Source organism: Malaclemys terrapin, chromosome 3 (genome assembly GCF_027887155.1).
Source record: "Malaclemys terrapin pileata isolate rMalTer1 chromosome 3, rMalTer1.hap1, whole genome shotgun sequence".
NCBI lineage: Eukaryota > Metazoa > Chordata > Testudines > Emydidae > Malaclemys > Malaclemys terrapin.
This window is the reverse complement of record NC_071507.1, coordinates 46,583,191-46,610,698: the sequence shown is the minus strand read 5'-3', so window position 1 is coordinate 46,610,698 and position 27,508 is coordinate 46,583,191. Positions and strand designations below refer to the sequence as shown.

The 27,508-nt window shown below is 40.6% G+C and overlaps 1 protein-coding gene across 1 annotated transcript in view; it reads left to right on the top strand.

Annotated features, from left to right (window-relative positions):
* The window catches only part of USH2A (usherin), a 565,863-nt gene that overhangs the window by 202,612 nt on the left and 335,743 nt on the right, over positions 1–27,508 (top strand). The window contains exons 25-29 of the mRNA XM_054021626.1: positions 338–468; positions 8,108–8,381; positions 19,053–19,256; positions 19,349–19,429; positions 22,945–23,130. Coding sequence (XP_053877601.1) covers positions 338–468; positions 8,108–8,381; positions 19,053–19,256; positions 19,349–19,429; positions 22,945–23,130 — 876 coding nt within the window. The remainder of the gene's footprint in view (positions 1–337; positions 469–8,107; positions 8,382–19,052; positions 19,257–19,348; positions 19,430–22,944; positions 23,131–27,508) is intronic.

The window sequence follows — 27,508 nt, the reverse complement described above, 5'->3', positions numbered from 1 at the left end:
TACTACAATGAAATATTTTGCAGGTGCTGATTGTGCCTACGAAGGGAAAGGGCACACCTACTGAATATTAACACAAAATACCGTGATGCATCAATGGAACACCATGATGCAAAAATCACAATGAAGTATTAGGTTGTTGCACTGTTTCTCCTTCCTGGGTTTTTGCTCCATTTGATGATGAAGTGGCTTTATAAGGCTGAATGACACTGATCTAGAACATCAACGCAGCGTCCTCTGTTAGAATTCTATAAATGACTGTGCAATGCAGCATCTTTCCTTACTTTTGATTTCTGCTTTGATTTATTTATTTTAAAAACATGTTATTTTGTCTTTCAAGGGTTCCTGGAACTCCATTCAGATATTTTTCATGGTGGACTCGACTTTGAGATCTCCTTTAAGTTTAGAACAGACCAACTGAATGGATTACTTCTGTTTGTTTACAACAAAGAAGGGCCAGATTACCTTGCAGTAGGTTCAGAAATGAATTATTACAAATATTTTTTCAGATACCTTGTATGAGATTTTCTTGTTGCTGTCTCTCCCTAAAATCACTATCATTTGTTGTTTTTTATTTTTTCAAACAATGTAATCTTATATTTATATGTTCACCAAATACCAATCTGTACAACATTTTAAAATGTAAAGCAAAAGGGTTGAAAAGAAAAAAATATAATTCATGCATATATTTTAAATAAGAAAAAAATCAATATGTCACATACACTGCAACATCTTCTACTGGATTGTAAGCAATTAGAATCAGATAGAGATGGAAAAGACCTATATTAAGTCCATTCCCTTGACAGTGTGGAATTATTCTCTTTTGTATATTTACATGACAAGGACTTTATCCAGGTCAGTTTAACTATCTCAAGTTCCAAGAGTTCCATCACGTCCCTAAGGAAACTGTTCCACGCCCTAATAGATCATCATAATCAGGATTTTTTTTTCTTATTAGCAATCATTTTCCATTTTTAATAGGAATATAAGAATTGCCACACTGGATCAGACTAATGGACCATTTTAGTCCATTATTCTATCTCCAACAGTGGCCTATATCACATGCTTCAGAGGAAGGTGTGGGGGAAAAACCTGCAGTGGGCAGCTATGAAATTATCTGCGTATAGAGAAGTTTTCTTCGTAACCTCCAATAGGTAGAAGCTGGTTTATGTGGTGAAGCATTACTTCTTTTTCAAAACTCTGTTCGGGATTTTTTTAGTCCAGTCCTTTAGTCTTGTTAAGCTCTTCAGTTCTACAGGTAAATTGTGTATTGTGAGAAACACTATTCCTTTTATTATTTTTAAATGTACTGCCTTTCAATTTTATGAAATTTCTCCTTGTTCTTGTATTATGAACGAAAGTTATCAGAAGAACCCAATCCAATTCCTGCGCACCATCATTAATTTTATACCTATAACATGTCCCTTATTTGTTTTCTCTGTACAGTAAAACCTCCCCAATCTCTTCAATTCTCTTGATAGAGAAGTTTTTTATGTCTCTAGTCATTTACATTGCCATCTACATCTACATCTACATCTATGTACATCTATGAACTTCCTTTATCTCTGCTATATCCTTTTTCACATAGAGCGACCAGAACTGAACAAAGATGCCTTTTTGCCATGCTTCATTATTTATTTATTATTTATATTTCTGTATCTTTGTTTTTAAATGTTAATGTCACAGTCATGGGTTTTGGTACCTTTACTTCTCCAAGGATGTTGAACTTAGTTTCATTGTGGTTGCTGTTACTTGGCCACTCAACTACAGTTACTTCTTGAATCAACCCCTGTTTGTTATATGGGATTAGGTTGAGAATGATCTCTTCTTCTAGCTGTTCCAAGAAGTGGTCATTTAAGGTGACAATAAATTGCTTCACTATACCTTGTCCCATAGTTATATTTAACCAATTTATATATAGGAAGTTTACATCACCCATTATTATTGTTTTATTAGCTTTTGTTGCCCCCTTGATCTGTCTCAACATGGTTCATTCAGTATCCTTTTCCTTATCTGGAGGCTGGTAGTATAATCCTACTCGTATGTTTGTATTTTCATGACTTGGACTTTGTATCCATATAGCTTCAACTATGTGGATCTTTCCACTCAGAATTATCTCACTAGATTCTAGGGATTCTTTTTGGGGTGTTATGCTATTCCTCACATCTCTATGATCCAATCTACCCTCCTTGTATAGATTTATATCCAGACATTACAGTATCATATTAATTTTTGTCATTCCATCATTTCACTAATGCCTGTTATGTCTCATTGCCAGACATTCTAATTCACCTGTTTTTGCTTTAAACTTCTCACATTCATCATATAAGTCTTTATATTTTGTGAGCAGGTATTTGGTTTTTATCTAACTCCTTAGTCGGACATTTGTTGATCTGTCAGAGTTTACTTGTCTGATCCCAACCCATCCCTGCTTCAGTTCAACTATAATTTCTGTCCCATCCTTCATCCCTAGCAGATATGTTTGCCTGACCTGTGAACTCCTCTGCCCTATCAGCTTTCCCCCAGCTCCTGGTTTAAACAGCTCCAAAACCTTATTAATTTTCAGTGCCAGAAGTCTGCCTAATTTCATTCTATTGCTCCAATTCATTATCTACATAACAGTGCTGCCCAGAGAATGCCATCAGGATTATGGCCCCAGTGTGTCACACTGCACTAACTAGGGCTCAGTCCTGCAAACACTTTTGGGTATGTAAATTTACCCACTTTACCCACATGCTCAAGTATTTGCAGGTTTGGGGTCACACAATCCCTGCCATAAAGATGATAATCTAAGAAATTATATTGTAAAATCCTTTGGGCACGTGCTGTCTTTGTACAGCACCGAGAACAATGGGTCTTGGTCTGTGCCTACCGACCTGAGGTGCTATGGTAACACAAATAATTAATAATAATAATAATAATAATATATCCGCTTGTATTAAACTAAATATTTCTTCTCCGTCTTTAATGTTTACCAAGTCTATTATGTGTAGAGTGTTACCATATTTTCTAGAGAGACAAGACTAGTGAGGTAATATCTTTTATTGGACCAACTTGTATTGGTGAGAGAGACAAGCTTTCAAGCTACATGGAGCTCTTCCTCCAGTCTGGGAAAGATACTCTGGGAGTGTCACAGCTAAATGCAAGATCAAACAGATAGTTCAACATACGTAGGTAGCACATATTCAAAGAGACCATTCAAGGTGATGTGGCCCATTAACACCCCAGTAGTCATAGGTCAAAAAGAAGGGTTAGTGGGTTACAGATTGTTGAAATAAGCCATAAATCCAGTGTCTTTATTAAGGATATGATTTTTAGTGTCAAGCAAAGTTATGAATTTAAGCTCCCAGGCTCATGTTATGAAAGTTCCTTTGAGGATGAGCACTGATAGGTCAGATATAGAGTGATCACTTTGTGAAAAGTGCTCACCCAGGTGTGATGTGATGTTTGTCTTTTATCATTTACCTGTGTGAATTCATCTGAGAGTTCAGTGATTGTCTGGTTTCACCCACATAGTTGTTATTGGGGCATTTAGTGACCTGGATGTGGTACACCACGTGTTGTGACAGGCATGTGTAGGACCCATAGATCTTGAAAAGTGTGTTATGGGAGGTGTTGATCATTGTAGTGGTGGAGATATGTCTGCATGTTTTGTATGTGTTGTTCTGGGAGGGTCTGGTGCTGCTTTGAATTTAAGCTTGCTTGTGATGATGAGCTTGGAGAGTTGGGGGGTTGTTGCTAGGCTAGAAGAGGGATTCAGGAAAGATTTCTTTCAGGATTCAGTCCCCATTGAATATGAGTTGTAGTTGTTTGATGATACACTGTAGGGGTTCCAATGTGGGGTGGTAGGTGACAACTAGGGGTGTGCAGTTTGAATCAGACAATCACTATGCTCTTGAATGAATTCACGGGAAGATGATAAAAGTGGAAAATACATATTACCTGTGGATGAACACTTCTCAGAAAGAGATCTGATATGGCGTGATCAATCATTGTTCACCCTCAAAGTAAACCTGTACAACACTTTCAAAAGATGAGCTTGGGAGCTTAAATTCATAACTTTGCTAGTCACTAATAATCATAGACTGAATAGAGACACTGGATTTATGGTTTATTACTACAATCTACAACCCATAACAACCCCACCCCCATTCCTCCCCTCCCTATGACTGGAGGAGTGTTAAAGGGCCACTTCACCTTGAATGGTCCCTTGAAATATGTATCATCTACTTATGCTAAACCATTTGTTCCAGCTTGTGTCTAGCTGTGACACCCTAAGGCCTTGTCTACACTACTGCTTAAGTCAATGTAAATGATGTCACTCAGGGTGTGAAAAAAACACCCCCCAGAGTGACCTAACTTACATTGACTTAACACAGTATCTGCACTGCGCTATGTTGGCAGGAGATGCTCTCCACCAACATAGCTTCCGCCTCTCATTGAGGTGGATTAATTACATCGATGGGAGAGTGTGCTCCTGTCGACATAGCGCATCTTCACCAGATGCGCTGAATTTACGCCACTCCATCAATCGCAGTGGCGCTGATTTAGTGCGGAAATGAAGACAAGCCCTGAGTTGGTTTTGCGGACCTGAAGAAGACTCAGAAGCTTCTCTCTCTCTCACCACCAGAATTTGGTCCAGTAATATCTCTCTAATATTGTCTCTCTAACATCCTGGGACCAACATAGCTACAACAACACTGCATACATCATATTTGCTGTCAGTTGTCATTTCACTCACCGATATGTATTTAAAACTTTTTTCTCTTTCCTCTTTAAACTTCTGTCATAAATTAGAAAATAGCAACAAAAAGCACTTTGTGTTGATTTTTAGGATATTTCTAATTTACAAATGAAACAGCAACTAAATGGACTTATTCCCAATTTTAAATTTAATTTTGGGTATTATGCTTGCCCCCTGACCATTTTTGTTCCTTTACAGCCACATTTTCTTATTTTTAAGTGTTTTTCTTTCTCCCTTTATGTGTAAGTCCCACAGAAATAGATAAAAATGATTATCTGACTATAAAGAGGAAATGACTGTACAAAAAGCATTGTCAAATACACAAAGTAAGCAAAGAGAAAAATAATTTCCCCCTCTAAAGTCACTTTCCGTTTTAGTCAACGTAGGTGTTACAACTCAGTTGGTCATTACTGCACTGAAATGTGTGGTTGAATATGTTTCCCTGCCTCCATTAGCAATTTTCATCTCACCTCATCCCCTCACCTCAAGGAGTGCTATGTGCAGAGTACATTTTCTAGTCTCTTGCAGTCCGATGTTACAAACACACATAAGGATGTCAGAAGTGTTCTCTGAGTATTTAAGCTCACACAAAAAAGTTAACACTGAGTGGAAGTGAGGTTTATAGCACGCTGCTCGTAAATGATGGTGCTGTCGTTGGGAGCCTTGATCAAAACAAACTTGCACTGGAAAATAGGTTAGAAGTCACAGCACTTTGCCAACTTCTCTATGGGCAGATAATTCCATAGCTGCCCACTGCAGGGTTTTTCCCCGCACCTTCCTCTGAAGCATGTGATATAAACAAACTGTAACAGATTAAAAACTGCATTATTCCATAAGAGTAGTGTTGAAGTCTCATTACAAAATGGCATATGCCATGTTCTAGTTGCAGTTGTGTCAGCCAGAAAAGTGAGTGAGCTTCAAACATTTCTGGCTGAACCACATTATATGACATTGCACAGGACAAGGTGATACTCAGCCCCCACTCCTTTCTAGGGTGACGAGATCACACAGGTGAAATATCAGGGGTGGGGGCGGAGAAAAAAAAGCCCTCTCCCCTCCCCCCCCACACCAGCATGCCTCCACTGCATGCCTCCGAGCTGCACACCCTGCCCCACCACCAGCTTGCCTCCACTCCGTCTCCACCTCCCCCCTCCCTCCAGCAAGCCTGGGAGGGAGGGGGAGGAGGAGGAATGCAGTGTGCTTGGGGAAGAGGCGGAGCCAGGGCGGGGATTTGGGGAGGGATCCAATGGGGCAGTGAGTGGGTGGGGCTGGGGGGCGCAGGGATTTGGGGAGGGATCCAATGGGGGGAGAAGGGGGTGGAGTTATGGTCGGGGGGGGCACGAGCCCCCTCCGGGCTCCGCTCTGCCTGTGAGCGGAGGCAAAATATTGGGACAATTTGCGTCCGGACCGAAGGTAGGTCGGGATGTGGGACAAATAAGCAAATATCGGGACAGTCCCGATAAAATCGGGACGTCTGGTCACCCTACTTCTTTCATTCCTAATGTGGTCTCAGAATGTTATCTAAACCAGTCAGTCAACCTGCCTGTCTTCTTCTTGAAGCCATACTCTGCACTGAGAGAAAAGAAACTACATACACTAGATGTATCTAGGGCTTTGCTTTATTATACTGCCAGGAACAAACTGTTCAGACTGTCACCATATCTATTTCTAGCCACAGCTGGGCGTTCTAAAGGTCAGGCCATTTCATCAACAAGAATATAGAAATGGATTACACAGTGTAGCTCACTGTGTTACCAACTAGCTGCTGTACTTCTCCCACTGAACGTCAAGGCTCCCCCCACCACAGAACAAACATCCTCCACCTGCTTCAGGAATGTGCTAACATCAGAAGTCTGTAACACGGCAATGTGGAATAACCTACTGACCTTTGTCAAGCACTATACCTGCACCTTAGCTGCTAGGTCATATGCCAAGTTCAGGAGAGGAGTACTTCAATCACTGTTTGACTGATGCAGCTGAAATTCTTCATTCCCATCCTTCTGAGGTTTACTGCTTGCCAGTCACCTACAGTAGGTTTCACACTGACTCATACTCAAAGACAAAAGCACAGTCACTTACAGTAACTGTGGTTCTATGCTGTAGTCAGTGTCAATCCCATGACCTGTCCAGTGTGCCTTCTTTTTGGAGTCTTCATCTACCCAGAGTTTAAAATTATGACATCATTGAGGGAATGTCATAGCCGCTCCACCCTTTGTGCCCTCACATGGGAACATAAGGAGGCACAGGGTGCATTTGCCATCTCGACTGACACAGCTGTTCAAAAGATCCCAGATATTACACAAATGAGATGCATGTGATCCACACTGACTACAGCATCTTGAAGAACCACATTTATTGTGGGGTAGGTTAGCATTTTTTGGACACTTGGAGTAATTGTTACTAAAATGCAATCAAAATATAAATACTTTAATGTGAGATATCATTGGTATTCTCTATTTCTCAAAAAGATACATCTTTTTCCAAAAGAATTTTAAAGATGTATATTTTTATAGCTCTATCTTTATATTTTATCTTTATATTTTAAAATCGTATGTCACTTAAGATTTTGACTTGGAAAATGAAATGTATTTTCTGTGGGCTTATCCTTTGTTTTTTTATTTTATTTTATTTTTTATTTTTTTGTATTCACAACTACCATATTTTAAATGATCAGTGTTCTGTAGTAGCCAATTTGGAATCTCAAAACATACTTGCTGGTACATCTCAGACAATCAGGATTATAGAATTTGTCAGTAAAGCATATGGAAACTTTACTTCCACAATGAAAATTTAGGTAAAATATATTCATATTTCAAAATTGATATATTAATCTAGAAAATACATACAGAAACAATTATTTGAGAGATATAAAACAATAAAGATGAAATATGGAATCAATATGATATTGTTCAAATTTGAAATTGCATTCACTAGATAATTAAAAGGAGCTTAATCAGGTCTGACATTTAATTTCCTTATTGTCATGTCACATTTTTCCAAAAATTAAATTGACAGAAGAAAATGGTGTTTTGTCATTTTCAAAAAAGTCAAATAGAAATAGTCCTACTTTAAGCTGTTCTTTTCTTTTCAGTCAATTATGCTGCTGTTGATACTGAAGTCCTAAATAGGTTTAAAAAAAATAGAATTTTTTTGTTACATGTCAAATTGTGTCATTAATTGATAGAAGTGTACTTGCTACAGTTGTTATAGCCTATGTTAACAATTGCATTGTCATTACAATTACTTGAAGGAAAAATATTTTTGTACCTTTCCTTCAGTTGAATGTCTTAAATGTCAGTAACACATTGACCTTTTCCTCCTCTGTGGCTGTCATTTTTGAAATCTTTCTTTTATTTTAAAATACAGGCTGAACTGAAGAGTGGAATTCTGAGCTTCCTGTTAAAAACTGGCACTGTTTTTACACAAGTGGCTCTCTGGGCGGGGCTGTCCTATTGTGATGGAAACTGGAAGAGAGTAGCTGTGAAGAAGGAAGGCTCAAGAGTTTCTGCAAGTATGAATGAATTGACAGAGCATGTTTTGGAACCCCGTGCTCAGCAACTGAAAGTAAACTCTCCAGTCTATGTAGGGGGAATCCCCTCTGAGCTACAGAATTTCTATAAAGAACTAGGATTAGAACAAGGTAAGGAAATCCAAGGGAAATCCAGCATTGCAGGAACAGGTGTTAGTAATTCTGTAGACAGCTGTCTTTGCTCTGAGATGGTACTAAATGTATGCACCAGTACAGTGTTAGGGTGCATTTAAACAATGTAGTATTTTTTCAAGTCTAAAGGGGAAATACAGATGTTCTCCCTACTGTTGTTATTGTCCCATGTTTCTGCTAACATTTCCATCTGTCCACCCCATCTAGCTAAACTTCTTGCTCCAAGCCTAACGTCTCAAAGGTCACTTAGATCTTACCAGCCCCTTAGCTTGCCTGCAAAGTCAAGATGTTTGCATCCTAATTTACATATCAGTTGTTCCTGATCAGAGCTGTTAGCTTAGGGTACGTCTGCCCTAGCACTTTTGTTGGTGTAACTTATATTGCTTAGGGGTGTGAACCCCCCCCCGCCCCCGAGCGACACAAGTTACACTGACAGAAGCGCTGGTGTGCACCTCTAGTGCAGATGTGGCCTTAGGTAGAATATGGGCTTGTCTACACGTAAAATGCTGCAGAAGCGCAGCTGCAATTCAGTGAAGACACTCCCTATACTGATGGGAGGCGTTCTCCCATTGAAGTAGGTAATCCACCTCTCCAAGATGGCGTACTTAATTCTTCCATCAACAACAATTACGTTGTTCAGGGGTGTGGGTTTTTCACTAGACCTAAGTTAAGCTTGGGCTGTCTGTCCCCTTTTAGTATATTGACATCTTCAAGAGGCAAATGTTATAATTCCCTAATTTCCCTTAGCAGTACCCCAATTCTGCAAGACTTGTAGGCAGACACCAGATCATAAGCCTTTGGGTAAAAGAAGCATCACCCATGTAGAATCCAGAATTATCTTGCTGTCTTCTAGGCAATAGACATAGTATAAAAATAAATCTTACAGTCTAAGTAGTGTATATATAATTATATCAATTAAATGTTATATGAACACTAAATGATCACTCCTATTTTTGTATACTATCAAAATCCTCCAACCCTTATGATGTCTTAAGCAATCTTTCAGATCAGCTGCATCAGAAAAATGAGATGCGCTAACTTCAGCTGCACAGGCAGAAAAGCTAAATCTTCAAGAGAGAGATTTTCACAGCACTCCACCCACACAAGTCCCCTCCATAATCTGGAAAGATAACACACTCAACAAGTGAAACACAAGATAGGCACATTAGATCACTGGAATGCTCTCCATTGAGTAGGACACGGCTATATGTAGCAGCTACTGGGAGCTGATTAATCATTTCACAGGCATTGCTAGAGGTAGTTACAGAATTTTGTATTCAGTGAATACTTTAAGTGAGATTTTCTGGATCAGCCAGTTGTACCTGGTACAGAACAGGGAGGAGGGGGAGACAAAGGTACTTCAACTCACCTTTGTGCTCCCTATCTCCTACCCCCCTCCCAGTTCTGGGACAGGCTTAATCCCTAGTGTAAAACAGAGTTGCCTTTCTCTGCTCTGTTCAACACTGAGTTATCTGTGGCCCTTGGTCAGGGACCATCTGGATGCAAAATGCCTGCAACATGGCCCTAAACCAACCTGCCCCCGCCCCATGAATTTTGGCCTCTACCTTTTTTTTCTTTCTTTGTTTTTTTGTTTTGTTTTGTTTAACAAGGTCTTTGCAAATAAACCATTATTTATGAAAAAAGAAGAACAGGAGTACTTGTGGCACCTTAGAGACTAACAAATTTATTAGAGCATAAGCTTTCGTGGACTACAGCCCACTTCTTCGGATGCATATAGAATGGAACATATAATGAGGAGATATATATACACACATACAGAGAGCATAAACAGGTGGGAGTTGTCTTACTAACTCTGAGAGGCCAATTAATTAAGAGAAAAAAAAAAAAAAAAACTTTTGAAGTGATAATCAAGCTAGCCGAGTACAGACAGTGTGATAAGAAGTGTGAGAGTACTTACAAGGGGAGATAGTCAACGTTTGTAATGGCTCAGCCATTCCCAGTCCTTATTCAAACCGGAGTTAATTGTGTCTAGTTTGCATATCAATTCTAGCTCTGCAGTCTCTCTTTGGAGTCTGTTTTTGAAGTTTTTCTGTTGTAATATAGCCACCCGCAGGTCTGTCACTGAATGACCAGACAGACTCCAAAGAGAGACTGCAGAGCTAGAATTGATATGCAAACTAGACACAATTAACTCCGGTTTGAATAAGGACTGGGAATGGCTGAGCCATTACAAACGTTGACTATCTCCCCTTGTAAGTACTCTCACACTTCTTATCACACTGTCTGTACTCGGCTAGCTTGATTATCACTTCAAAAGTTTTTTTTTTTTTTTTTTTTTTTTTCTCTTAATTAATTGGCCTCTCAGAGTTAGTAAGACAACTCCCACCTGTTTATGCTCTCTGTATGTGTGTATATATATCTCCTCATTATATGTTCCATTCTATATGCATCCGAAGAAGTGGGCTGTAGTCCACGAAAGCTTATGCTCTAATAAATTTGTTAGTCTCTAAGGTGCCACAAGTACTCCTGTTCTTCTTTTTGCGGATACAGACTAACACGGCTGTTACTCTGAAACTTGTCATTATGCAAGGCACTGCATTTAGCCGTATGGAATGGAAATCCATCAACCTCATGAAAAAACTCGTACAGATACAGACAGACATCATCTTCCTTTCCAAATGCAAGCAGATGGACATCATACCAAAAGGACTAAAGGTAAAAAATCCATTACAATCTACATATCACACAGACTATGCTGAGAGACTGTGTCACACACTCTCAAAGAAACTGCGAAACCACCTGATCAGCATCCTATACAGCAAACAGGGAAAGATTAAGAATGAGCTCTCAGAACTGGATACTCTCATAAGAAACCAACCTTCCACACAAACTTCCTCATGGATAGACTTTACAAAAACTAGACAAGCCATTTACAAGACAAACTTTGCCTCTCTACAAAGGAAAAAGGACACTAAACTATCTAAACTGCTACATGCCACAAGCAGCCACAACAGTAGCTCCCTTAACCCACCCAGCAATATTGTTAATCTTTCCAGCTATACTCTTAGCCCAGCAGAAGAGTCTGTCCTATCTCGGGGCCTCTCCTTTTGTCCCTCCAGACCCATGAATATGATACAGTTCTGCGGTGACCTAGAATCCTACTTTCGACGTCTCCGACTCAAAGAATATTTCCAACATACCTCTGAACAGCATACTAACCCACAGAATCCTCCCTACCAGCACTACAAAAAAAAGGATTCTGCATGGACTCCTCCGGACGGTCGAAACAACAGACTGGATTTCTACATAGATTGCTTCCGTCGACGTGCAAAGGCTGAAATTGTGGAAAAGCAACATCACTTGCCACATAACCTCAGCCATGCTGAACACAACGCCATCTACAGCCTCAGAAACAACCCTGACATCATAATCAAAAAGGCTGACAAAGGAGGTGCTGTCGTCATCATGAATAAATTGGAATATGACCAGGAGGCTGCTAGACAGCTCTCTAACACCACATTCTACAGGCCATTATCCTCTGATCCCACTGAAGATTACCTAAAGAAACTACACCATCTGCTAAAAAAACTCCCTGACAAAGCACAGGAACAAATCCGTACAGACACATGCCTAGAACCCCGACCAGGGGTATTCTATTTGCTACCCAAGATCCATAAACCTGGATATCCTGGACGCCCCATCATCTCAGGCAATGGCACCCTAACATCAGGCTTGTCTGGTTATGTAGACTCTGTCCTAAGACCCTACGCTACCAGCACTCCCAGCTATCTTCGAGACACCACTGACTTCCTGAGGAAACTACAATCCATCGGTGATCTTCCAGAAAACACCATCCTGGCCACTATGGACGTAGAAGCCCTCTACACCAATATTCCACACAAAGATGGACTACAAGCTATCAGGAACAGTATCCCTGATAATGTCACAGCTAACCTGGTGGCTGAACTTTGTGATTTTGTCCTCACCCACAACTATTTCACATTTGGGGACAATATATACCTTCAAGTCAGCGGCACTGCTATGGGTACCCGCATGGCCCCACAATATGCCAACATTTTTATGGCTGACTTAGAACAACGCTTCCTTAGCTCTCGTCCCCTAACGCCCCTACTCTACTTGCGCTACATTGATGACATCTTCATCATCTGGACCCATGGAAAAGAAGCCCTTGAGGAATTTCACCATGATTTCAATAATTTCCATCCCACCATCAACCTCAGCCTAGATCAATCCACACAAGCGGTCCATTTCCTGGACACTACTGTGCTAATAAGCGATGGTCACATCAATACCACCCTATACCGGAAACCTACTGACCGCTACACTTACCTACATGCCTCCAGCTTCCATCCAGGACACACCACACGATCCATTGTCTACAGCCAAGCTCTAAGATATAACCGCATTTGCTCCAATCCCTCGGATAGAGACAAGCACCTACAAGATCTCTATCAAGCATTCTTAAAACTACAATACCCACCTGCTGAAGTGAAAAAACAGATTGACAGAGCCAAACGAGTACCCAGAAGTCACCTCCTACAAGACAGGCCCAACAAAGAAAATAACAGAACACCACTAGCTGTCACCTTCAGCCCCCAACTAAAACCTCTCCAGCGCATCATCAGAGATCTACAACCTATCCTGAAAGATGATCCTTTACTCTCACAGATCTTGGGAGACAGACCTGTCCTCGCTTACAGACAACCCCCCAACCTAAAGCAAATACTCACCAGCAACCACACATCACTGAACAAAACCACTAACCCAGGAACCTATCCTTGTAACAAACCCCGATGCCAACTCTGTCCACATATCTATTCAAGTGACATCATCATAGGACCTAATCACATCAGCCATACCATCAGGGGCTCGTTCACCTGCACATCTACCAATGTGATCTATGCCATCATGTGCCAGCAATGCCCCTCTGCCATGTACATTGGCCAAACCGGACAGTCTCTACGCAAAAGAATTAATGGACACAAATCTGACATCAGGAATCAAAATACTCAAAAACCAGTGGGAGAACACTTTAACCTGTCTGGTCATTCAGTGACAGACCTGCGGGTGGCTATATTACAACAGAAAAACTTCAAAAACAGACTCCAAAGAGAGACTGCAGAGCTAGAATTGATATGCAAACTAGACACAATTAACTCCGGTTTGAATAAGGACTGGGAATGGCTGAGCCATTACAAACGTTGACTATCTCCCCTTGTAAGTACTCTCACACTTCTTATCACACTGTCTGTACTCGGCTAGCTTGATTATCACTTCAAAAGTTTTTTTTTTTTTTTTTTCTCTTAATTAATTGGCCTCTCAGAGTTAGTAAGACAACTCCCACCTGTTTATGCTCTCTGTATGTGTGTATATATATCTCCTCATTATATGTTCCATTCTATATGCATCCGAAGAAGTGGGCTGTAGTTCACGAAAGCTTATGCTCTAATAAATTTGTTAGTCTCTAAGGTGCCACAAGTACTCCTGTTCTTCTTTTTGCGGATACAGACTAACACGGCTGTTACTCTGAAACTTGTCATTATTTATGAAGCTATTCATTATTCATAATTTTATTTTAATCTATCATAAACGATCAAATGGTAGTCAGTAGATTATATGTGAATTGTCTAATATTGGTATTCAGTATTGAACATCTCAAGTGGGGTAAATACATGTGTTGATGTTGAATATCTGTATTCAAGTAAATTAGGCAGACAATTTTTCAAGCTTTATGAATTCACAGATATGGAAAGGTTCAAATCAACCCAAAGCACTAGGATTCACAAGTAATTAATACATGTTCTTTCTAGTATTCAGTAGCTGTAGGCATCATAATACATTATAACCTACCCCAGACCCTATGCACATCATTTTTCTGGCCCAAAAGGATTATCCATTATTCATGTCCCATTAACGCTATATCTTACCAGATGGTATCACTTCTGAGTTGATGCACTCCCAATTCCTGTAGCCAAGGGATCTATGAACAATTAATCTAGGGCCAAACAGTATTAAAGGTGAGTGTCTAAAGTATATGTTTAGGCACCTAAGTAAATTTGGTCTGATTTTCAGAAGTGCTGGATCCTCACTGACTTGAAATAGGAACAAGCCACCTATTTAGGTGCCCAAATGTGGATTGAAATGAGCATCTTTCAGCATCCATGTTTGAAAATATTGGTCTATATTCATATTTTTAACGTGTTTGACTTTATCATGTTCCCAACTGTAGCCTATCAGTGTGACCAATAGGAATGAGAGTATGTGACATTTTGGTGATCACGAGGAACAGTAAAGGGCTTTGTCACTGCCTGCCCTGTAAGCTCGGGGTGTGTTAATGCTGTACAGCTATGGTTCAGATCCTTGACACCAGTAGCCTGCCCACAAGCACAAAGTCTCATCTTGCAGGATGACACCAATAGCCCATCTAGTCTCAAGTCTCCCCAGATTCGTCCTTCCTGCGTTCTTAACTACTAGACATTTGGACTTTTCTCCTTTGATTTGTCACCCCTGAAGATGTGAAACCAGCCGCCCAGATACCAGCTTACTTTGGCCCCCATGTTCCACTCAGTTTGTACAACACAGACCTGCTTGGGGTAAAAATAAACAAAAGGTTTACTTAATAGAAAAAACACAGATTCAAAGATGAAGTGGTGAGGGAGAGCAAATATCCCCTAACTATAGCTGGGATCCAGCATTTCACAGACAGCTTCCTGCCCAGAGGCTGTTCCTCAGTTTCTGGATGCAAAACCTTAGGCACAAGCTTGCTTTTAAAAGGCTTCCCACCCTGTTTCTCTCAGGGCTTATCTACACTGTAGAGACTGCAGCTGTAGGGTTCTCCCATCAGCACAGGTAATCTACCTCCCTGAGAGGCAGTATCTAGGTCAAGGGGAGAATTCTCCTGTTGACATAGAACTGTCTACACTGGGGGTTAAGTCAGTTTAACTGTGTCACTCAGGGGTGTGGATTTTTCACACCCTTGAGCAATGTGGTTATATTGACCTAATTTCCTAGTGTGGACCAGGCCTCAGTCCATGGTGACTCTTGTATATTCCGCGTGTGGAAACCCCCTCTTGACTTGAGAGCTGGGATGTCTCAAAGTTTTTCCATTAACTCTAATGGCCCGTCCTTGTTATTTCCTGGACTAGACAGTAGGTAGCAACAGAGGGTCCTGTGGCACCTTTAAGACTAACAGAAGTATTGGGAGCATAAGCTTTCGTGGGTAAGAACCTCACATCTTCAGATGCATCTGAAGAAGTGAGGTTCTTACCCACGAAAGCTTATGCTCCCAATACTTCTGTTAGTCTTAAAGGTGCCACAGGACCCTCTGTTGCTTTTTACAGATTCAGACTAACACGGCTACCCCTCTGATACTAGACAGTAGGTAGTAACTTGGATCTGATTATGTGTAAACACCTGACTGGAAAGTGCCTCTCCCTGTCCTGTTGTGAAGTGGAGCTGAAGTTTAGGAGCTCATTTCTCTCTATACACAAATAACCATAACCCGTATACATAGCTCATAAAGATTCTTAAGTTTAGAAAGTTACAAGCTTTCATAAAAGATTTTACTCAACACATTTTTATAGCACAATAACATTTTATAAAATAAGTTGGTTCAACTGCTTATTCTTTGGGTTTCAACCTCCCTGTTCTCCCTTTGGGGTGTCTGAACACTGATTGTCACAGAAGCATTTGTCAGAAAGAGAAAATGTGACTAAAATGGCACGTTTCTAGGTAATATTTTAGGATGCATAATCTAGAAAGTATTGTAATGTGTGTTACTGTTTGTTTCTCTTAATGTAATTCAAATTTGAAAGTAGCTGATGTTGCAAGACTTGTATTTATAATCCGCAGAATGATACATTGTCAATAATAGATCCTGGTGTGTTAATTTCATGTTTTGTGCTTTATACTATCTACTGTAAAGTACAACTTTGAATTAATTCTAATTTTCATTGTTGGGATATACATGGGAGCTTAGTTGGATTCAGAGGCCAAATGTTGTTACCAACTGATGATTGCTCAATGGTCTATTTGACATAAGTTTCTGAGCATTGTTCAGTTCCCCATCACAAATAAGGTATCTACCTCACAAAGCCATATGACAATTGTCATTTATTACAAGCCTTGTTGGGAAGTTCAGTTAGAATCCATGAATGATTATCTCACCTGCGGAGGCAGTGTGGACAGATCAATGTGGGGATGTTTGTGGATGCTTACACTATCATTTTCTGTGCTGCAACTGTCTTAGGATAAACAAAGGACATCAGTTTCCATGGCTGTTGATTTTGCACCTCTCAACAATACTACATTCATCAAAATAATTAATTTAATAACTGAATTAAAAATGAGCTATAGGGAATACTATCTCAATGACAAATAGAGAGGAAGAGTGGTCCAGTAGTTAGGGTGCTAGCCTGGGACTTAGGAGACCTGGATTCAATTCTCTGTCTCACCAAAGACTTACTTCCTTTGTGACTCTGGGCAAGTCACTTTGGGCTTGTCTGCATGAACATTTTGCTCCCACTAATCAGAGATGTGAATCTACCCCTCACTAGTTTGCCATGCTCCAACTGTCCGTTGTGGACCCTGCTGATGCACTTTAACAGTTTGTTTAGAAGAGGACTAGATCAAAGTAGGGTCCACAATGGACAGTTAGAGTGCAGCAGGCGTGTGAGGGATAGAGTCAGAACCGAGCTTGCTGTGAGCTAAATATTTGTTAGTTTCTCTGTGCTTCAGATTAACCTCACAGGGGGGTCGAAGTAAGGAAAACATATTAAAGATTGTGAGGCATTCAGATACTATGGTAATGAAGGCCATAAAAGTACCTTAGATAGAAATATAGGATTTTCCCAAGAGCTATATTATAGTTATTGATGCATGAGAGAATGAGCAATCTATTTTTTAATTTCCAGAGTTAATTTTAAAAGTAATCAAGGTCTCTGATCCAGTTACTATATTATTTTATATTATTCTAACTACTGGCTATTGTACCATATTCAAATCATAATTAGGGCCCTACCAAATTCTTGATCCATTTTGGTCAATTTCACGGCCATAGGATTTTAAAAATCATAAATTTAATGCTTTTAGCTATTTAAATCTGAAATTTCACAGCATTGTAATTGTAGGGGCCCTGACCCAAAAAGGAGTTGTGGGAGGGGTATCACAAGGTTATTGGGGGGGGTTGTGGTACTGCTATCCTTACTTCTGTACTGCTGCTGGCGGCGGCGCTGCCTTCAGAGCTGGGCAGGTGGAGAGCGGCGGCTGCTGGCTGGGAGCCCAGCTCCGAAGGCCGAACCAGCACCAGCGCCGAAGTAAGGAAGACATGGTTATGGTATTGCCACCCTTACTTCTGTGCTGCTGACTGCAGAGCTGAGTGCCTGGCCAACAGCCGCTACTCTCTAGCCACCCAGCTCTGAAGGCAGTGCAGAAGTAAGAATGGTGATACGGCAACCCCCCTAAAATAACCTTGTGACCCCTCTGCAACTCCCTTTTGAGTCAGGACCCCCTATTTGAGAAACACTGGTCTTCCTCCTCCCTCCCCCTCCATGAAATCGGTATAGTATAGGGTAAAAGCACACAAAAGACCAAATTTCATGCTAGGGACACCAGATTTCACAGTTCGCAATGATCATGAATTTGGTAGAGCCCTAATCATAGTACTATATTTGCATCGCCTTATGAAGAGATGCATTTCCTTTGTAAATTAAATCATAGAAATGTCAAGAAAATTGTACAACTACACTATTTTAAAATGTTCCTATTGTGAATAACTATATTTAATCAGGGCCCGTGCTTCCACTAGGTAACCCTAGGCAGTCGCCTAGGGTGGGAGGATTTGGGGGGCGGCATTTTGCCGTCCTCGGCAGAAATTCGGCGGCGGGGGTCCTTCGGCTCCGGGTCTTCAGCGGAAATTCAGCGGCGGGTCCTTCACTCACTCCGGGACCTGCCACCGAAGTGCCCCGAAGATATGGAGCAGAAGGACCCCCGCCACTGAATGCTCAGAGGAGGAGCGCTGCCCCCTAGGGCGGCAAAAACCCTGGTGCAGCTCCTCTATTTAATATATTTATAATGTATGTAATAAGCCATATTTCTAGTGTTCAAGTCACTTACGATTTTGCCTATGATTGGGAGGTGTTTTATGCTATGTTTGTGAATGAGGTACCAAGTATGGTCCAGTTATGACAATCTCTGTTATGCTCATGTTTCCTCTATATGCAAGTATATTTGCTGTCCATAGGCTCTTCTTAGTTCAAGTGACTAAGAATATAATGCAAATTTATGGAATATGAAAATATGAAATGTGAGGGCTGACCCCAAACTTAAAATTAATATTAGTCACTGATTTTATGTTAATACCTTTGAACATATGAAGAGGCAAAATAAAGTTTGGGGATTTTTTTTCACAGAGAGTGGAATGTTTAATAATAAGTATATACTTCAGTGTGGCAGGAATTCAACACTGGAACATTAGGAGTCCTTACAAGCTTAATATGTAAAAGGTGTGTGTGTGGGGGGGAAATAATCATTTCTCAAACATAAATTGAAAGTTAACATTTACACCCAACTCCTCTTATCGCAGAAAATGTAGCATCGCAAGGAACAAAAATGATTCTTAATTAACGACTGAAGCCCTTTATGTGATACTAATCCCTTACTATTTGCTAGGTTTCGGTGGTTGCATGAAGGATGTTGAATTTACACGAGGTGCTGTCGTTAACTTGGCATCTGTGTCCAGCAGTGCTGTCAGAGTCAATCTGGACGGATGCCTATCAACTGACAGTGCTGTTAACTGCAGGGGAAATGACTCCATCCTAGTCTACCGAGGCAAAGAGCAGAGTGTTTATGAGAGTGGTCTACAGCCATTTACAGGTAACACATTGGGCCCTTAAATGAAATGCTACACTTTTATTTCATTCTGCATTAATGTGTTCTTGAGTTCACTCTTTTTTTTTTTTTTAAAGAATACCTGTATAGAGTGGTTGCCTCAAATGAAGGAGGATCAGTGTCTAGTGTCTGGAGTCATGGTCGGACAAGAGAATCAGGTAAACATAGTTTCTAAATGTATCTGTTTTATGAATTATCTAATGTTAGGCTGTTTGCTGGAGAAAATCCCACTATGAGAATTTTAATTACCATATTTACTCGTTCATAAACTGAATATTTTTGGTAAAACAGTGACGCATCAAAGAGCGGGGGTCAGCTTATAAACGGGTCTACACCAAAATGTGATGATTTTAAACTCTATGGAATCATTGAATTGAAGATCTAATACAGGGATCGGCAACCTTTGGCACGCGGCCCAGCTAGCACATCCCTTAGCCCGTGCCGCTTCCCACCGCTCCCATTTGCCCCCATTGGCCTGGAACCGCGAACTGCGGCCAGTGGGAGCCGCGATCGGCCAAACCTGTGGACGCGGCAGGTAAACAAACTGGCCCGGCCCACCAGGGTGCTTGGCCCGGCCCACCAGGGTGCTTACCCTGGCAGGCCGCGTGACAAAAGTTGCCAATCCCTGATCTAATACACTGTCGTTTTGTTTATCTGGAGCATCTGCCGGCATGGAGCCCCTCAGCTCCCTGTGGCCGCGGTTCACTGTTCCCAGCCAATGGGAACTTCCCGCAGCTCCCATTGGCTGGGAACGGTGAACCGTGGCCACAGGGAGGTAGGGGCTCCATGCCTGCAGACTCTCCAAGTAAACAAAACGTCCCAACTTGCCAGTGGCTTACCCTGACAGTCCGGGAGCCAAAGTTTTCCAAACCCTGAAATAGAGGGTCGGCTTATGAAAGGGTCATACGGTTTTTAGCTATCCATTTGGGGGGGTCAGTTTATAAACGAATGGGCTAATGAACGAGTATATACAGTGAATAGTAAAAATTGCAGAATATTTTAAGGGGAACCAAAAATGTTTGACATTTTGGATTAATAACATACCAATATTTTATTGTAGCTATGAAATGCACAAATAGGCATTTTTCACAATATATTTCAAGGTATTTTCTAATTATAATACACCATATTTATTATGTAAAATGAAAGATATTTAAAAGGTTGTATTGCTTTATCTTAGCATGAACATATATGAATATAAGCTACACACCCAGTTTATGTTGATATATGCAAATCTAAACCTCTAGTCAAATTACACGTCTGCTAGAAAAAAGGCATCTGGTGATGATTGTTAAAGTGCAAGGCCACACAGGACTCACGAAAAACATTGCAAAGCAAAAATATAGTGCATAGTTGGCATTACAGTTCATGATGGGTCACACAGATGTGTGTGTTCACTCAAAAAGATTAACCTCTCAAATTTCATGGAGGAAATTTGGAGGCACTTCCCTTTTTTGTACAGTAGGCTTTTTTATACCCTGTTGAGCTAGCAATTTTCTGAAGATTCCTCACACTGTGAAATATGTGTCCATAGACTGCTATCACTATGAATTAGATCCAAATTGTACTCCAACAATTCAGAGAGTTCTACTGATAGATGATGGTCAAACAGTATTATTGTATGATCTCCCCAATTATACCAAACTCTTCTTTAAAAAAAATACTTATAATATAATTGCATTGCAAAAGATGCTTTAAACATGTTCACCAGAGTAAATATTTGACTTTCAAATACATTGCTTATGCAGCTTAATGTCACCATTTTGTCTTCCCCCCAGAAGAAAGCATATACAGCCATTTTTATATGAATTATCTGACCACAGTAAGTTTTACCATAAATTTATATTTACAATCTGACCACAACACTGAGCAGCTACATGCTCCCAAGAGCTGGAGAATAATTGCACTATTTAATTATTTTTGAGTCAGGTTTGTTGTGTCCCTTATGAAAAGACCATCTGCTATCTTGTACCTTACTTTGCCCTGTGCTATATTTCAGAACTAATAAAATCAATATATTGCTGTAGTATTCTCAGTAACCTGAAGCTATCCTAGAGTGTCACATTGTTACTTTCCATAGGCACCACAAACATTAAAACATTTTTACACTTAGCATTCCAGGGTCCTTCCCACCTCCAACAAAGGTTGCATTTATTTAATGAGTCTAAACAATAAGGTCACCACAAAGAGGATATTTGATGTAGGCAAAGTAGAGTGATCTTCATCGACAGGCCTTAGGAGTCCACAAGCATTTACAGCAAACTCGCCATCCACCATCCTGCCGTAGTGTTCCTTGGGCCTTTCCTCTGCATCCCTTGCGCGGTCATCTGTGATGAAGTCGTTATTGGCCAGACCTTTATTTGGTATAACAATATCTAATAAATACTTAAAGGTTATGGGAAATGGGATGAATTTTTTATTAGGGACTGTATGTGTACACGAGGTTGCCTTTCAGCTTCTTTTAAACATCTTTATTCTCTTTTTTAAAAATCATCTGAAGTGATTAAAAGCAAAGGCTAATGCAAAAAGCCTTGCACAAGTTCAGTTTTTACTTCTGACAGTCATATGCAATTATTAATTTATTTTCATATGTGATGGGGTGGTCTGTGCCTTAAGGGTTATGGGGCCTAATGCTCAGCCCGCCCTGTCATGTGGCATTGCCCTTTTAAAAGTTTGAAAGGTCCAATTATATATACAAGTTACTCAGGGGATATTGGAAGAGAGGAAGCAATCCTGCGAGTAAGAAGTGTTTGAGAGGAAATCCCATTACTGTTTCTTTAAAGACCTGAGGCCAGGAAGCTGCAAAAAGGAGACCAGAATAAATGCTGCCTGGTCCCTTATAGCAGGGCAGACACAAGGAGATGGTGGCAGGGAAAGACTGGCCTGCTCAGCACCCTTAAGGCACAGGAAAGAAGAGTCTTCTGAAGGGAGGAGCCAGAGACTGCTAGTTGAACTGAAGGTCCCCACCTGTATCTAGTAAGCTCCTGCTTATGCTTATGACTGTCGTTAATACATTAGACCCTCAGAAAGGGGGGTGCTTTTTGATAATTATGTCTGTCTGGTCCCGTTTCTAACCCGGGTAAAGAGAAGTGAGGCAGGGCTCACCTGCGACACTATGCCTGAGTGAAAGAGAGTACCCAGAGATAGTCTGTAGGTCATCACACCGTATTTTCATATGCTTTTAAAATTATTCTGAAATACTTTAATTTAGAAAATGAAACTGGAATTTTGAGAATTTGCTCGCATTTGTGATGTTTAGTGGCTGATGTACCCAAGAGATAAGTGCCAAACCCCTACGTATAACAGTCTAATCCTCTTGCTTCATTCAGTTACATCCTTATATTGCTTGAACTTCTTAGCCGCCTACAATCCACCTCCTTCTTATGAGTGATGTTTAATCACATTTGATACATTAAATGTTTTTGGAAAACCTGAACTAGACAAGAAAGAATGTTATGTAGATGGAGTTTTGATGGTTTTGAAATATAGCTTAAACTGAATGGCTCAAGATGTGCAGTCATATTAAATCAATGCTGAAAAGTTACAACTCTAATAAATTGTATTTATGCTAATGGTTCAGTCTGATTTACTGCAGCCATTAAAAGTGAAGAATAGGGGCAATAGTCTTCTCAGAACTGCCATTTTCTCTATTTTCTATTTTATCCTTCTACAGTCCCAGAAAATGTGCCAACTCCCTCAAGAATTCACAGCATAAATGGTTACAGCATTGAGGTGACTTGGGACAAACCTGCTGGGGTCATAGGTGTAATTGAGAAGTACATTTTGAAAGCATACAATGAGGATGGTCCCAGTGTACCCATCATCAGTGCTGAGTTTACTGACACTACTATGCTCACAGGTAAATGTTGCTAACTACTAGTTTGAAGGGAGATGTAACAAAACAAGATGTATATAACTTATTTTGTCAAGCTGAAAAATGTTAGTTGGGTACTGTGTAGTATATCCATCTTTGTGTGTAAATGGCCTAAATAGTGTGTGTACAAATTTTAATTTACTTCAAGAGCAGTAGAAATAAAATGTAACCCAAAAGCTTGAAGGTATTTTTACCCAAATCCATTTTTGTCATTTTATTACCATTGAGTATTCTGTGTTTGTTTGGCTGTTTTTAGTAGTTTCTCTTTCTCCCTCTTCTTGCCATTCCAGGTCCCTTAGGGGTTGATCCTGCATGGTATTGCAATCCTGCAAACACTTTAAGCATCTGAGTAACCCTGATGACTTCAGGGAGACTACTCACATGCTTAAAGTTAAGCATGTACTTAAGTGCTTTGGTAGATTGGGCTGGAGCACCTGCACTTTGCAGGGTGAGCCATTACTGGATGAAGGATTTTTTTTTGCCAGTGGCAGGAATAGTCTTCAGGATTGGGAGTGGGGCAGAAGCAGCTTTATTGGATGGGAATGGTTTTTTTTACAGGCTGGGGCTCTTCTCAGCAGCCTCTAAGAGGGGGGCTGGTTTCGGTGTGGGGAAAAACTCTGGAATCTTTTCTGCTACAAAATGATCACAGGAGACATGGGGACCCTCTCTCCTTGGTGGTACATGTTGGAGCTGGCTAGCTGTTTTTCCCTTTGCCAGTAGAATCGCCTCTCTAAGTGGATGCCTTTCCACTGCATAGTCAGCTCTCTCCCTGGTGTTGTATGTTGAAGACCTGGTCCCTTGTGTGAGCCAAACTCCTCCATTGGCAGCAAAGAGAGTATGCAACAGCTGACCCTCTGAACTATGTAGTCTGTGAAGACTCAGTAGGGCAGTAGTAAAAATCTAATTTTCCGGCGTGTAATGAATGGGATTTGTTTAAAAATTCCCTAAAATTAATTATATAATTCATCATAATTTAAAAAAGGCCATTAACATATTGCCCAAAGCTGAAGGCTTAGTTTGGCACAGCTTTGGATGTTATGGCGCAATCTCAGGAAGTGTCTTCTTGTTGGGCAATATACTACTGCTGCTTTCCTCAAACCCAGTTAATATGTGCTTCACGTTTGTGCATAAATAAGTACGTTTTGTGTACTGTATATGTACCATAGAATGTGTCTCTGTATATTTAAGAGACAATGTGCACATATTTTACTTTCTTTGAGTTGAAGTTTCTTGATTACTTGTGGGTGGTGTGGTGACTATAATAGTTATTGTGTTTTATTTATTTGTTTAATTAATTAACCCAATGGCTGAAAATTATCCAAGATGTAAGGCAGTACCAAATATATTAGCAGAAATCAAGGTGCACTCACAAATGATTAATTTAGCCCTTTTTAGATTTTTCAATGAGATGATTTATTCACAATGAATAATTTTGACCAGCATTAAAAATGAATTGATTGATTTGTTGTCCTAATGCTGTTTTAATTTTGTGTCAGATTTGAAAGGGTTAACATCGTGCTGAACAGATAAGAGCTATTGATATATTACTATGGTGATGCAGAAGTGAGAAGGCATGGTTTTATGTTACAGGGGAAATATGCATAGGGACAGTATAGGAACTGCAACTATTTTATAATAAACATATAAGTAATAAATACATACACTGAAAGCTATTAACAGTTTGCCACTTTAGTGTTCAGGTCTTTTGTGCATTATAATAGGTAGCTACTGACTACAGTAAGACATGAGAAAAAGACCATTCAGACAACTTTCACCCATGCACTGCTAATATACTTTTACTTTTGCAAGCCTTAGAATATGAATATAAAACATTACTCTCAAGATTATGCCTGGCCCCTGTGCAGGTTCAGAAGGGGAAAAGTGCAAGTGTAAAGGGTCTGAGCTCATAGACATTTTGCATTCACCTGAGCAATGACTGTGCAAGGAAGGCTAGTCCTGTTTATGGTGCTAGACTAGTCTCTCTGCCTCAGTTTCCCACCTGAAAAATGGAAAAACTACTTCCCTACCTCATGTGGGGTTGTGAGGATCAATACATTAAAGACCATGAGGTGTTCAGATACCAATAAAAGGGACTATGTAAGTACTGCAGACAGTAGAGATGGGTCTTTGACCACTGTCCCCTCCTAACAGGTGGTGAAGTGATTGTGCTTCTCCTGCACACCCATGAGCTCCAGAAAGTATTGTGCTCTAATGAAGCACAGTGCGTCTCAGAACTCCCATGGATACAGGGCAGTATGCAGAGATCACAACTGAGCCAAGTAACATTCTTTACATCTTTTTAAAAATACCTAATCTTGAAGTTTTCTCCTTCTGGCTGCCTTAGGAGTTTGATTGCAATGCAGTTTGCACAGCTGGGCAGGTCTGCAGGTGGCTGAAAATGTGTTAGGCAGGTGGCCACCTACTAATGTGTGAGTTAATATGGAGGAGATAGGAAGCCTCACAGGGACTAAGATTTTGCTGGCTGTTAACACAAGTGACCTCAGATAGCAGCAAGCCATAAAAGCAGGTTCCACTGTATCATGAATGCACATGCTTCTTGCATAATAGATTCATTTTATTTGCAAATATTTGTATTGTTTTAAATGACTAAGGACAATTAATGTAAAGGGGCACTATCAAAATAAAACTTCTGAGTTAAAATAAATGTTATGATGATGGATGGATTGTAAAAACATACAAATTTTCAAATCTCATATTTTTCACTATTTATGTTCTCAGTTTACTGTTTACACTTCACTTATCATGGACACTGAAACTAGGCTTTACCGATTTCACCTTTTGTTTCAGATCAGTGCTGCTTTTTGGTTTTCCGGGGTGGTCATAGTGTCTTTCTTTGATATTCATAACACTATAGGGAAGTTTTTACATTTTCAAAAAATCCTGTTTTTATTGAAATGATATTGAAAATATTTATTATTTTATCAGTAGTATAGCACCAGATTACAGACATGATACTTAGAAGACACAGAAATAAAACAAGCTCTGTACTTATAGGAACTTGCAGTTTAATTAAAATGTTTTTATGTAACTAGTTTTGTAAAAAGTGTTTTGGGGTTTTTTTTTAAACAAAATCCAAATTTGTGGTCTACAAATAGTTTACCGTTTCCCTATAGCTCACTTCTTGTTGATTTGAATGTGTGTGCGCTTTATTAGGATATCAATAGAGAGGAAATAGAGAGTGGTTCATTACCTCACAACAGAAGGCGGTTATAATTGCAGTTATACTGCAGTCTGCTGGAAAACTGGTCTGTCATAAAAATTACAGGACTTACAACAACATTCTTGTTTACTGAAAAACAATGACTAGAGACTGATCAGGATAAGCCTGTTTACAGGATGAGTTGTTTATCTGGAATTTGGAATCTCTGTTTGAAGAGATATTATAATGCTGCAATATAAGAAGATAAGAAAAAAGTGACTAACGGTTAAGGCCCGATTCAGCATTGCCCTGTGGTCCTCTTTTTGTTACCTTGATAGAGGCAAGGTTGCTATAGAACACATAAGGGGAACCCCACAGGAGTATTTTGGATACAGCAGGAGCCCTGATGGACTCAGGGTTGCTTTAACCAGCCTTGCATCACCTCCATGACAGCCCCCAGCACAAGGGACTTTGAAAGGAGGCCAGATGTGTGGACTTATGCTTAACTGACTAGCTTAAGCAAAACATAATACCTGAAACAAGCTCCGGGGCTGGAGCACCCACGGGGAAAAATTAGTGGATGTTCTGCACCCACTGGCAGCCAAACCCCTCTCCCCGCCTCACCTCACCTCCGCCTCCTCCACTGAGCACACCGTGTCCCTGCTTCTCCCCCTAGCTCCCAGCGCTTGCCACCGCAAAACAGCTATTTTGCGGCATAACAAGCTCTGTGAGGCAGGGGGAAGGAGTGGGAACGTGGCACACTGAGGGGAGGAGGCGGGGCCGGGGCGGGGATTTGGGGAAGGACTCCAATAGGGGCAGGGAGGGAGTGGAGTTGGGGCGGGGACTTTGGGGAAGGGGTTGGAATGGGGACGGGGCAGGAGGGGCTGGGGTGGAGTCAGGGCGGGGCCTGTGGGAGAGGCGGGTCGAGCACCCACCAGCACCAGCAGAAGTTGGTGCCTATGTTGAGAGAGCCAACCTGGGATCCTGACAAGAGTTGCATGCGTCAGTTTCCCTATCCTTTTATTCATGTTCTCAATTGTACTCATCATTGCAGCATGTGAGGGCCATGGCATCACCACAGTTGTTCATGATGATGTACGCTGGACACAGGTGCCGTCAAATACTACTGATTTGACCCTTATTAAAACTGAATGTAAAGGTGAGCCATCATGCTGCTACTAGCTCTTTTGGCTGGAAAGGAGA